Raw genomic sequence first — 13088 nt, forward strand, 5'->3', positions numbered from 1 at the left:
ATATTTATTTACGATTGGTAATTTTCATTCAATTTTGCAATAAAGCCATGCTTATAAAGAGAGGTAGAAATATATACCAATGGGAATAGAGAGGATCTTTTCCATACCTTGTTTGTTTTTAAACACCATTTTTTGCAATTTGTGATTCAGAAACGTTCATAGAAAAAAATATTCTAATAATTGGAGGATACTATATTTCTGTGAGTCTGATGCAATTGAAGTGTTCGTTGCTTGTTAGTCAGTACAAGAAAATGAAGTATTATAATTTCAGACTTGTGTCTGTCTATATATTTTCTGCCTTGTCATTTTGGCCAGGATCAGACCAATTCTAGTAGCACCAATCAAATATTATGCGTACTGTGGTGGTATCCTATTACTTCAATAAACCATTCATACTTGCTTAAATCTGCTCTCCTCTGAAAATATTTTACTTAGGTATAAATTGGACTGCACGAAATTATTAATTATAATATTCAACTCAAGTACATAGGCACCACGTTTACCCTATGGGAATCAATTTTGCCGCGAGCTATACAATAAACGGAGGATTGAACGATAACCCTTGGAGTGAAAAGGGTAAAACGGAATCGGGGGTTTATCCATCTTTTTATGAAGGCATTTGGCCTGACAGCTGTCCTTGCCTCTGCAGCTCTGATGATTACAGAAAGTGCCAAAATGTATCCTTAAATGAGTTATAAATCCTGGTTCATTCTGATTAAACATTGGTCAGAGTCATTAGGAGGTTAAATGAAGGACAGATCCCAAGTATGTTGTCCTCAGATGTGCTGCCAAGAGAGCCTCACCCTCCTCGGCCAAATATATTTCGGCCATTAGTGCCCCAATCATTTGTGGTCAGCTCTTTCCTCTCTCTCTTAAAATACCATGATATGCGTGGTCCCCCTTATGGATGGCCTGTTCGCTTTATATTCTTTTTTTAAGACCACCACCCCCCCCCCGCCCGCTCCCGCCTGTGCACGCTTCTTCCCTGCAGGGAATGCTCAGATGATTGCCTCTCTGCGTCCCAAAGGAAATCAGGGTTTCTCCTTGGACTTGAAACCACATGACTTTAGAGTGGGCTGGCTTGCTCTCTCCGCCTGGGGATTTTCTTTCACTGTTAAAATGCCATCTGCTCTGGGTTTTTTGCACAGTGGCAAGGCAGTCGGAGGGAATACCAGCGAGGAAATAAATAATATTTTTTAAAAAAATGAAATCCATCATGAAGACCCTGAGGATTAATGGACTGTGAAGGCAAACTGTGCTGAATGGAAATTCATCTTCACCTATGGCCACGTCAAGGCTGCCTTGCTAAGTGTTTGACAAATAGAGGTTCCCCCCGGCATGCTGTAAATTCAACAACTGTTGTAATCTCCAGGGACGACTTCACTGTATTTAGAAGTGGGCTGATATCCTCCTGGGCTGCCCATTGCAGAGGCAACGCCTTGTGTCATGGAAGGCTTGCTTCTCAGATATGCCAAGCGCCGTGCCAAATGGCAGCCCTTCGTATCAAGTCATCCATCTGCGGAAGATCCCCGGTGTCAATGTAAACAGGCTATTTTCAAGTAAAACAGCATCTGGCTCCATTCTGCTTACTGCAGAGGGTTCTGTTGGAAAGATAATAACAATCAGGAACGAGATTCGTTCCTGATTCAAGTGTGCCATTGACCTGCAGCGCTACTGATTTAAGATTGCCCTCACTGATTAATCAGTTAAGTCCCTTTAGATACACAAATATGCATCAAATAAAAATGCAAAGCCATGAAAGGGAACCTCTGTAAAGATCATATCATTTTCAAAGGGACACAGTTGTAGGATAGACTCTGCTAGATAATTCCATGAATAGTAAACGCTGTGCATTTCCAGGGAAGCAGGGGCAAACTAAAGACAGCTTTGCAACAATTGGAGTGGGCCAGTGAATAAACCGGTTCTCTGAATTCCTTTCTAAAGGAAGGACAGGATTTGGGATTGCCCACAGGGATCCCTATAGATGCTGCCAGATTTTAAAACAGTGTTTTTTGCTGGGTTTCAGAACTCTGGAAGCTGGGAAAGTCAGCTTTGAGTAAAGGCCCAGAGGGGGCCATCAAAGGGACACCGTGTTCGCCCACTTCCTTTCTTAATTACTTTGACTATAAATGGCTTGTAAATTGCTTTTTGGATGCTAGGAACCTTCAGAAGGACACGTTTTATCACACTGGATGCTCTTCCTTGAAGTTGAAAACGTTCTCCATAACTTTAAAATTGAAAAACTGATTTCGCTGCAGGTTGAAGGAAAATCAACCTCAAAAACCTACAAATGAAACCTGCTGAGGTTTTAATAATTAAAAGGGAGCACAAATAGCAAGCCAGAAAAGTGACTTGGATGTGTGGATTTTAACTCAAGAAATGACTTGAACCATTTTCTTCAGATTTACAAAAAAAGATATGTTATAAAAGAATTCATAAGAAAAGATGAAAAGAGAAAAGATGATTCTTTTCTCATGGAAAAACAGTGACTTAAATCTAAATTGTAATAATACCCTACCACTTCTTCCAAAAGGAAACAATGGAATTGGAATTGGAATTTTATTATTTGTATGCCGCCCTTCTCCGGGAGGACTCAGAGCGGCGAACAATTCAAGGGGGAAAAGGGGGAACATAAAAAACAAAATACAAATAATAAAAGTAAACAACAGTCGCACAACCATACATGTCAAGAGGGGAGGGAGCTCATCACCTCCAGGCCTGCTGGCAAAGCCAGGTTTTGACGGCTTTTGGGAAGGCCTAGAGAGAGGTGAGGGTCTGGATCCCTGCGGGGAGTTCATTCCAGAGGGCCGGAGCTGCCACAGAGAAGGCCCTCCCCCGGGTAATAGCCAGATGGCATTGGCTAGTAGATGGCACCCGGAGGAGGACAACCCCATGCTAAATGTGTTTCCACTTTTATCTATTTTAAAATTGCACGTATTTCTATTTGTCTGTTACTATGAAGCATGTCCTTTGGGAACCTGAGATACAATTCTTCCAGTAGATTTTCATTTTACCTTTGATGTGGAACTCTCAACATCTAAGAAGCTTGGAAATATTCTGTTCAATGTAGAGCAGCCTTCCTCCGTCAGGTACTGTGGATGCATCAGGAGTACAAATTACTCACAAAATGTTTTACAGATGGCACCTGGCACCATCAAGGTTAGCTAAAATTTCAACAAACACCTCCCCCAAATGCTGGAAATGCGAATCAATACACGGAACAGATTATCATTTATGGTGGACCTGTGAGGAGGCAAATTTTTTTTGGAAAAGGATCAAAAATTGGCTGGAGGCAATAACAGGGGTTAAAATAGAATGGAAACCTGAAGTTTTTTTTTATTAGGAATTATGTCGGTGAAATACAAAAAAGAAATCCAGTATTTAATACTATAGTGTTAAAATAAGAGAACAAGGTGTGCTTTGTTAAAATTAGAAAAACACCTTAAAGATGTTTCAAGTACATGTTTCCAAAGTGTACCTGAGAGACCGCCTCCTGCCGATTACCTCCCTCAGATCGATAAGATCTCACAGGTTAGGTCTCCTCCGGATTCCATCGGCCAGCCAATGTCGGCTGGCGACTCCCCGGGGGAGAGCCTTCTCTGTTGCAGCTCCAGCCCTCTGGAATGACCTCCCCATGGAGATCCGGACCCTTACTACCCTCCTGGCCTTCCGCAAAGCCATCAAGTCCTGGCTGCTCCAGCAGGCCGGGGGGGCTTGTGAAACATCCAGCCCCACGGAAATTGTGAATGTCCGTCTTTTTTAAAGTGTTGTCTTTGTCTATTTATCCCCTTTCCCTTGTCTATTGTGAGCCGCCCGGAGTCCTCCGGGAGTGGGCGGCATACAAGACAAATGAAATGAAATGAAATGTACATATACTGTGTCAATCATTCTTGTTCTGTACGCTGGGAATTTTTTAGTATACTGCCAAAGGGACTTTTAATGCCCTAACAAATTCCTTACATAATCTTCTTTTGACCCCAGAAAATAGGCTATTTGTATCTTTGTATAGTTCTGCGCACTGGCTGTGCCTTTGTTGCTTCATATTATGGATAAATAATGTTACAGTGGGGCATAGAACACAATTTGTGGCAAGAGGTTGAAATAAACCGTCTAGAATAGCCACAGAGTCTTCTGCACTTTTCACCATTTGTATAGGAGAGGGTTCTTACCAGCCTGTGTAGCTGTTGTCCTTTGCCATCACTTCCTCTTTGGCTCTCTCGGCTTCAAAGATTTCCTTTCTCTTTTCCTCCCCTTCCCAAATTACTTTCACGTGCTAGAAGTGGACAAGAAGTGACCTGGGTACTTGAGAGACCGCCTGCTGCCAATTACTTCCCAAAGACCCGTCAGATCTCACAGGGTCAGCCTCCTCCGGGTTCCGTCCACCAGCCAATGCCATCTGGCTACTACCCGGGGGAGGGCCTTCTCTGTAGCAGCTCCGGCCCTTTGGAATGAACTCCCCGCGGAGATCCGGACCCTCACCTCTCTCCAGGCCTTCCGGAAAGCCGTCTAAACCTGGCTGTGCCGGCAGGCCTGGAGTTGATGAGTTCCCCTCCCCTCTCGACTGGTATGGCTGTGTGATTTTCATGTATTTTAATTATGTGTACTGTTGTTTATGTTCCCTTTCCCCTTTGAGTTGTTCGCCGCCCTGAGTCCCCCCTGGAGAAGGGCGGCATACAAATAAACCAAATACTTAATACTTAATACAAACTTTATATGTAGTTTCCTGGTCCTTCATTTGTATTTGCTACCAGCCCACTTACACAAAACGTTCCAGACTTCTTAAGAGACTTCTAATAGGTAGCTTCAGTCCTACACACCTTGACAATAACTCTGTAGCTTATGCTCTCCCATAGCAAAATGTATGAAGAGAGACCTGACTATTAAAGAAAGCTATTGTAAATTCCCCAATGATTTATATTTTTCCCCATTCAAGATGGCAAATAGAAAATAAAAATCAGTCCCGTATTGGCAGCAGGGTATAAGGTTAACAAACAAAAAAAAAAACTCAGACTGCAGGAACATAGAAAACTAGATTTGAGGCCTTTTGTCATTTTAGTTTAACAATGCAAGGGTTTAAATAAGCTTCGACTGAACTGTTGTCCTGTTTTAATTAAACATTTGCTTCTCCCCATAGTGTCAGCTGAGAAAAGATATTTTCTCAAGATACTTTCTAATTACTACAGCTAATTGCAAAGGGAAATACACCATTAATGTGTTGACTTGCAGTATAATTAAAAACATAATTTAGGGTTCAGCTTGAGGGGTACCTTGAAAATACAGGTCCCATTGGAACTTCAGCTGCAGAGTTTTTTAGGAGAAATCTTATGACCACATCTGATGCATCTGAGTTGAATTTGGATACATATGGGAATTTTTATTTGGTGTATCTGTTTCCATTGTTAAGAAGCAGAAGAGTACTAACATTGCTGTTTTTAATAAATTTCCGCAACTGACATTAAATACACTGTTTGAAAAATAGTATAGTATTAAACTAAGGACAAATCATATTGAGATGGCTTGTTAGTGTTCTGTTGCTCTCTCCACTGCAGTTGTGTCCCCGAAGAATCATTTGAACCCCCCAAAAAATTATCCATCTCCTTTGAGCCGAGGTGGCGCAGTGGTTAAATGCAGCACTGCAGGCTACTTCAGCTGACTGTAGTTCTGCAGTTCGGCTGTTCAAATCTCACCGGCTCAAGGTTGACTCAGCCTTCCATCCTTCCGAGGTGGGTAAAATGAGGACCCGGATTGTTGTTGGGGGCAATATGCTGACTCTGTAAACCGCTTAGAGAGGGCTGAAAGCCCTATGAAGCGGTATATAAGTCTAACTGCTATTGCTATTGCTATTCTCCTTGCAACCAACTATGAGCCTCAAAATGAGCGTCCTGTGAAGTACCAATTTTGCTCAATTTGACCCAACTTTATCCCTTCCTATTGCATTAGCTTCACATCACGGAAATGTGAGACAATAAATTGATGTTAGGCTACTAAATGCCCTTCACCAACACTTTTAATCAGTCTTTTATTTCATGGACTAATAAAGTCACTGGCAAGTGATTACGTTCTTCACGATTCCACAAACATTTACAAGTAGCCTATTCAGAAAAAAAAAAATACTTCACTATCCATATTTGGAAACAAAACTGATTCAGCTGGGGGGGGGGTGGACAACGCCGCTCTTAAATTCTCAAGACAATTTGTACATAACTGAGTTTAAATGGTGGCAGCATTGGATTAGAAGCCAGCTTTTGCTTCCCAGCTTGAAAAGAAAAACCTTAGCTTAAAAAAAAAAATCGACATCTGGTTGGTGCAAGATACAGCGTGTTTGCTTTCCCTAAACAATGTTTTTTTTTCCATCCTAAAATATGTCTTCCTTGCAATTTGTCTTCTTGTAAGATTGAACCTTTAAAAAAATTGTAAATGATCTGGTAAAAATAATTCCATCTTTAAGATTGCCCAAAGAGTCAGGAAATGCCAAGGCCAAGGTTACAGGTCTCATGTTCTCTCCAAAAGGTTATGATTTAAATTTAATATCCTGCCTCTCTCCTACTCTCCTCTGCTTCATTTCAGCAAGGCATGTTTTCCTGACTATCCCCGAAGAAATTTTACCGTACTATCTATCACTTATATTAGAGCTGCTGCCATGTTCTCCTTCTTGGCTCTTCCTCTTGTTCCAAGACTTAGATGCTTTTCCTTTCTAGTAATAAATCAAAGTCAAGAAACTGAAATGGTGGCTCTTTGTGCATTATATATATATTGGTGTTGGTACCTGCTCAGCACAGAACATTGAGCTAAAAGTTTCTATCAGAAACTCCACATTTGCCCTGTTCCACTTGCCCCAATGCTCATAGTTCCCACTATTTACCTAAGTCCCTTTTCTGCCACTTCAACATCTCTCAGTTAGCAACATGTTACTAAGAGCCGAGGTGGCGCAGTGGTGAAATGCACCACTGCAGGCTTCTTCAGCTGACTGCAGTTCTGCAGGTCGGCTGTTCAAATCTCACCGGCTCAGGGTTGACTCAGCCTTCCATCCTCCCGAGGTGGGTGAAATGAGGACCCGGATTGTTGTTGGGGGCAATATGCTGACTCTGTAAACCGCTTAGAGAGGGCTGAAAGCCCTATGAAGCGGTATATACGTCTAACTGCTATTGCTATTGCTTTTGCTATATCTATTGCTATTGCTATGTCTCAGTTCATCCTTCAGGAACTGAGAATATTTTTTTTGTCCATTTATTTTCTGTTAACCTTGTTTAGATAATTTCACTTTGTTGTTTTACAACTTTTATTTTGATTGGTTTTATTGGTGTTTTCCCCTTGCGTCCTGTGACAATAGCAATAGCAGTTAGACTTATATACTGCTTCATAGGGCTTTCAGCTCTCTCTAAGCGGTTTACAGAGTCAGCATATTGCCCCCAACAACAATCCGGGTCCTCATTTTACCCACCTCGGAAGGATGGAAGGCTGAGTCAACCTTGAGCCGGTGAGATTTGAACCGCTGAACTGCAGATAACAGTCAGCTGAAGTGGCCTGCAGTACTGCACTCTAACCACTGCGCCACCTCGGCTCATGACTTTGAAAGATCCAGCGTCCAGCCGTAAACTCTTTCCACTCAGTGCCTCATTTATTATGGGGAAAGTCACAAAGTGAGTACCTCCTTAGTTGCCAAAAACTTTACATAATTTAGGTGACAGGAATTGTCCCATGCCTTCTCAATCTTTAGCAAGGTTATTCACTATAGCAGTTGTATTCTTTCACCATCATGCTTGTGAAGGCAGCTCCATATCAGTGGATGAGAGGTTTGCATTATTCTCAGCACATGTTTTTTTTTTATATCTGGATAGTGGATAAACTATCTTTAGATTACCTTACATATCTTCTGTTGTTCTCCAGTAGCACTGTAACCATCTCTAAGCTTCCATCTTTTTTCATGTTTACCAATACATCTCTGGGCTAATCACTGCCCCTTAACAGCACTTCATTATCAAAAATGTGCATTTCCATTTTATATTCTGTTTTATACATGCATTTTGCCTGACTTCCAGAATTATTTGTCAGTGGAATCCTGGATGGTCCCTGAGCATGATTATTTGCTTGCAGATGTTTCACTGCCAACTAGGTAGCATCATCAGAGTCTATTAAGTTTGGATTTGCTCCCTCCTTTCTGTCTAATCCTGAGCTGCATATATTCTCTTCCACTGATTTGTCAGTTACAGAAACAAGCATTAATGTTGGCAGCCAATCCCTAAGGGCAAGAATAATAAGTTAGGGAAGGGACTTTCCATCAAAATATTTTAGCTGTAGAATAGGCCAATCTATTCAAATGCAACATTCATATGTATGAACCAGTGGTGGGTTTCAAAAATAGTTCGAACCTACTCTGTGGGTGTGGCCTCCTTTGTGGGAGTGGCTTGCCGCCCATGTGACCGGATATGAAGATGCCGACGACACTTGTCAGAACCACCTTAAATTACCTCACACACAGCACTGGCCTGCATAAGAATATGATGCAAACTTGTTTTTTAAAAGGCATCTTTGGTTTGCGTTAAAACAACTTCAACACACGCAATGTTCTGATTGCACCACAAACGCAGGAGTCATCCTTACCTTTCACAGAGGCCCTGAGTTTTATAAATATGAGCATGATAGTGTAGAATAATCATATCCGAGGACCAGTGGTGGGTTTCAAAAAATGTTGGAACCTCTTCTGTAGGTGTGGCCTGCTTTCCGGGTCCACTGGTGGAACCTCTTCTAACCGGTTCGGTAGATTTGACGAACCGGTTCTAGCGAATAGGTGCAAACTGGTAGGAACCCACCTCTGCATCAGAGTCTATTAAGTTTGGATTTGCTCCCTCCTTTATGTCTAATCCTGAGCTGCATATATTCTCTTCCACTGATTTGTCAGTTCCAGAAACAAGCATTAACGTTGGGAGCCAATCCTTAAGGGCAAACACAATGAGTTAGGGAAGGGACTTTCCATCAAAACCTTTTAGCTCTAGAATAGGCCAATCTATTCAAATGCAACATTCATATATATGAACATAACAAATGAAATCTTCAAATACCAAAGATACAGGAAAGCAAAGTGTTTATTGATAAAGAGAGAGCAGTTTTTTAGCCTGCTCCAATCCACAAACCGGGAGCCATATACATATACCGGTAGAGAAAAACCATACAATTTGTTTGTTTGTTTGTTTATTATATTTATATGTTGCCCTTTTCCCCCGAAGGGGACTCAGGGCAGCTCACAACTCAAACCAGGGAAGGGGATACAGACAAAAATTAAAAACGACACATAACAATGCATAATTTAAAACACACGACAGTCATACCATTCGAGACGGGGGCAACAGCTCTTTAGCCCCAGGCCTGTCGGAACAGCCAGGTTTTAAGGGCTTTGTGGAAGGCCTGGAGGGTGGTGAGGGTTCGAATCTCCACGGGGAATTCGTTCCAGAGGGTCAGAGCAGCCACAGAGAAGGCTCTCCTCCGGGTAGTCGCCAGTCGACACTGGCTGGCGGATGGAATTCGGAGGAGGCCTAATCTGTGGGATCTAATCGGTCTAGTGGAGGTAATTGGCAGCAGGCGGTCTCTCAAGTACCCAGGTTAATAATGTGCCATAAACATTACTTAAAAGCACAGTGAAAGAGAATTATTTCCATGGCCTTTTCAAGACCTTACCTTATAGAAGAACATCCCCCTCCCCCCCCGAAATCCGGATGGGCCTGACGCTTTTGGCCTTTCATGAGGCATTAAAGATTGTTCCTTCAGTCATTTAGACCAGGTGATTAAAACAACACTGCTGGTAGATTGGTTTATTTTGGTTTTACTGATTGAAAATGCAATGTTTTTATACCTGGGAATATTCTTCCTCCTCCTTCCTATTACTATTATTGCTTTGAATTAATATTTAATCTTTCATTTGTATATTATGTTGCTGGATTTTTGGTTCCACTCTTGTGTGCACTTCTAAGAGGCACTGTTTTGAGTTGGGCATCTGTATGGATTGTTTAAATAAATAAACTAATCAAACGCTAAGAGGAAGGAACCTGATGCTCAAGGAGTTGGAAAGTATGGTTCACCAACAAAACCGCGCCCGACTAAACCGCGTCGCTGACGTCATCAACAGGGCTACAACAGCGTGGAGACAGAAGCACGCTGTAAACCCTAAACCTAAAATTAACCCCTAAACCTAACCCCCCTTAACCTAACCCTAAACCTAATCCTAACCCTAACCCTAATCCTAACCCTAAACCTAATCCTAACCCTTAACCTAACCCTAAATCTAACCCTTATCTTAAATTGAATCGGCTTGCTTTCAAAGCGCTATTTAAAGCGCCCTTGTTTCTCCACGCTGGCTGTTGTCGCCCTGTTGATGACGTCAGTGACGCGGTTTAATCGGGCGCGGTTTAGTCGAGCGCGATTTTGACGGGTCACGGGAAAGTATGAGGGCCACAATAGAAAACGTTTGTTCCCTAACCCTAAACTCACATTGGAGTGGAGACCTCACCAGGTTTCCTTAACAAATGGGCAGATTTAACCTTGATGAGGCAATCCCTGAAGTGATGCGAGGCAATGCCATTTTTTGCTTTTGACTCATAATGAAGTTGAATGCGTATCTTAGCGTGGTTGTAGAATGTGGAGTGCCAATCTTGAGGATAATTTATTTTTCTTATACCAGCTTCCTTGTTCTGTTTGGCTGTTTAGATTGTTGCATCTGTAGTTGTTTTGTTTTTTTCAAGTATAAAATGTTTTTATTTTTCATTTTCATACAGTCACATATATACTGTGCATAACCGGGGCCATACAACATTAAACAATAATCACATCAGTTCCTCTTGTCAACAATACCCTCAGAAATATAAATAAAATAAAACTCAAACTCAAATAGAAACCCAATATACCTCTTCCGCTCTCCATACACCTCTTTCTTCCGCCCTCCTCCAACTTACTATCTTCCCTCCATCATTCCCCTCTACCCTACTTCCCCTCCCCCTCTACGCATCTGTAGTTTTGATATGCCTCATTCAGCAGATGCAAACCGTTGGTTCTGACTTGTTTCCGTTTTGTTCTGGTCTCCCTTCTAGCTTCTACCTGTGAATTTTCCGATATTGTGGAACTGTTGCTTCAATCCGGAGCTGACCCTACTCTTCGGGACACGGAAGGATACTTGCCTGAGGAGGTGACAGACTGTAGAGTAATCACCTCTATGCTCCAGGAACACACAGCTGGCAAAGCTTAACCGAAAGGCCAAGGAGGTGAAGCCCAAGGCTTTCAGAATGGAACAAAAACTGTAATAAATCCATCCTTCTCCTACTACGTAGTCTGCACAATGCATAAGGATTGGAATTTGTTGAATGAAAAGTACTTGGTATTGATGCATATTTGGAAATCCAAAAATTAAGGAGTGGACTGTGACTCACACAGCATAACCTACTATCTACCATGTGAAAAATAACCTCAGCCATAGTTTGTGACTTGCTTAATAGTCCCTTCTTTTTTTTTTCAGTCTTAAAACTAATAAAAAGGATATATTGGCTTTCTGCTATCGTGTCAGATGTAGCTGTAAGAGATGTTCAGTTGGGTAGATTGCACACTACAAGCCTGGTACATCAGAAGTCCTGCTTTATCAGCACAGGAGTTTCATCATGTATGGAGGCTACGGAGAAGAGAAAAAAGGAACCATACTAAAGCTGAAGTCCTATGTGTTCCTTCTTGAGAATAAGCCCTAATTAGACACACGAATAGTGTTGAACCTGCTTTCCCAAGTGGATTTAAGGATTAACTTCTTATTTGCAACTTGTAGGAAAGGAAGATCCAACAGCTGGATAGGGGAAAGGAAGATATGAGCCAGTTTATAAAACTTTTTTTCCCCCCAAACTTCCACATTAGTGACAGTGTTATTATTTATATTTTTTTGAACTCAGAATTAGAAATACTGTGGTGCTCTAAGATCCGAAAATAAAGGCAGCGGACTTTTTCCCCTTGATCCTAAACTGATTCGCTGGTTAGCTAAGTAGTTGCTGTGTTGTTAAACTATGAGAACTGATGGGCATGTTAATTGTGTATATCTCTCTGTTTCTGGTATAAAAATACTTTCCTGCATGATATGAAATATATAAAAATGTTCCTGGAATATTTCTTCTTTTTTTTTCACCTGCCATTAAACCAAACTAGTTATATAAAAAGCATCATGTGTTTATATTGGACACTACAAAATCTGATCCTGATTTTTTTTTTAACCCTGTACATATAACTAAAACATTTTTAGAGGAAATATCAACATAAATGGCTAAAACCTCAAGGACAGAAAGGGAGAAAAAATATTATAATCCCTAAGCTTGTTACCGTAGTCTGTCTCAGAAGAAATGTGCATTTTCAGAATGGCTGCATCCAATTTTTGACTATGTCCTACTTACACAATTTCTAGTGGGAGCCTTCTGTGTGTTTCACACGAAGCAAGGTACAGTTCATAGTAAACTTTTCAGTTTGATATTGAGAGCCATGGTTCACCGACAAAACCGCGAAGCCCTTTTCCGCGCCGATATAACCGCGGAGGGCAAATCCGCGCCTTCCGAAGCACTCAGCAAAATGCTTTTACTAGCATTCAAAAGCTAACCCTAACCCTAAACATAACCCTAAACATAACGCTAACCCTAAACATAACGCTAACCCTAAACATAACGCTAACCCTAAACATAACCCTAAACCTTACCTTAACTTAAATTGGCTTTCTGTTGCCGCGCTGTTGTAAAGCGCCCTTCTGTTGCCGCGCTGTTGTCACCGCGGTGATGACATCACAGTGATGACATCGCGGTTTTAGTGACACGCTTTTGTCGGCGCGCTTTTGTCGGGTCACGGAGAGCCGTAGCATTAGCATTTTCATCCATTGAGATCTCCACCCACCCTGAATTATTTTTTTATTGTTATTATTATTTCAAGTTATTTTTATCATAACTCTCTCCATGTTTTCCCCATTGAAGAATAGTCAAGTCTGTGTCTTTTTCCTTCAAGCCTCTCTAGCCTTACAAACTCCATTTGTAAGTGCCAGTGTTACAAAATTAAAAATCAGAATCACACATCAACAGGATTTTCCT

At 41.5% G+C, this 13088-nt stretch overlaps 1 protein-coding gene across 1 annotated transcript in view; it reads left to right on the forward strand.

Moving 5' to 3' along the window:
- Nucleotides 1-12127, forward strand: part of ACBD6 (acyl-CoA binding domain containing 6) — a 113886-nt gene extending 101759 nt beyond the window's left edge. Inside the window, exon 8 of the mRNA XM_032226982.1 lies at nt 11079-12127. Coding sequence (XP_032082873.1) covers nt 11079-11233 — 155 coding nt within the window. The 3' untranslated portion in view covers nt 11234-12127. The remainder of the gene's footprint in view (nt 1-11078) is intronic.
- The last annotated feature ends 961 nt before the right edge of the window (nt 12128-13088 follow it).

The sequence above is a fragment of the Thamnophis elegans genome, chromosome 11, assembly GCF_009769535.1.
Source record: "Thamnophis elegans isolate rThaEle1 chromosome 11, rThaEle1.pri, whole genome shotgun sequence".
NCBI lineage: Eukaryota > Metazoa > Chordata > Lepidosauria > Squamata > Colubridae > Thamnophis > Thamnophis elegans.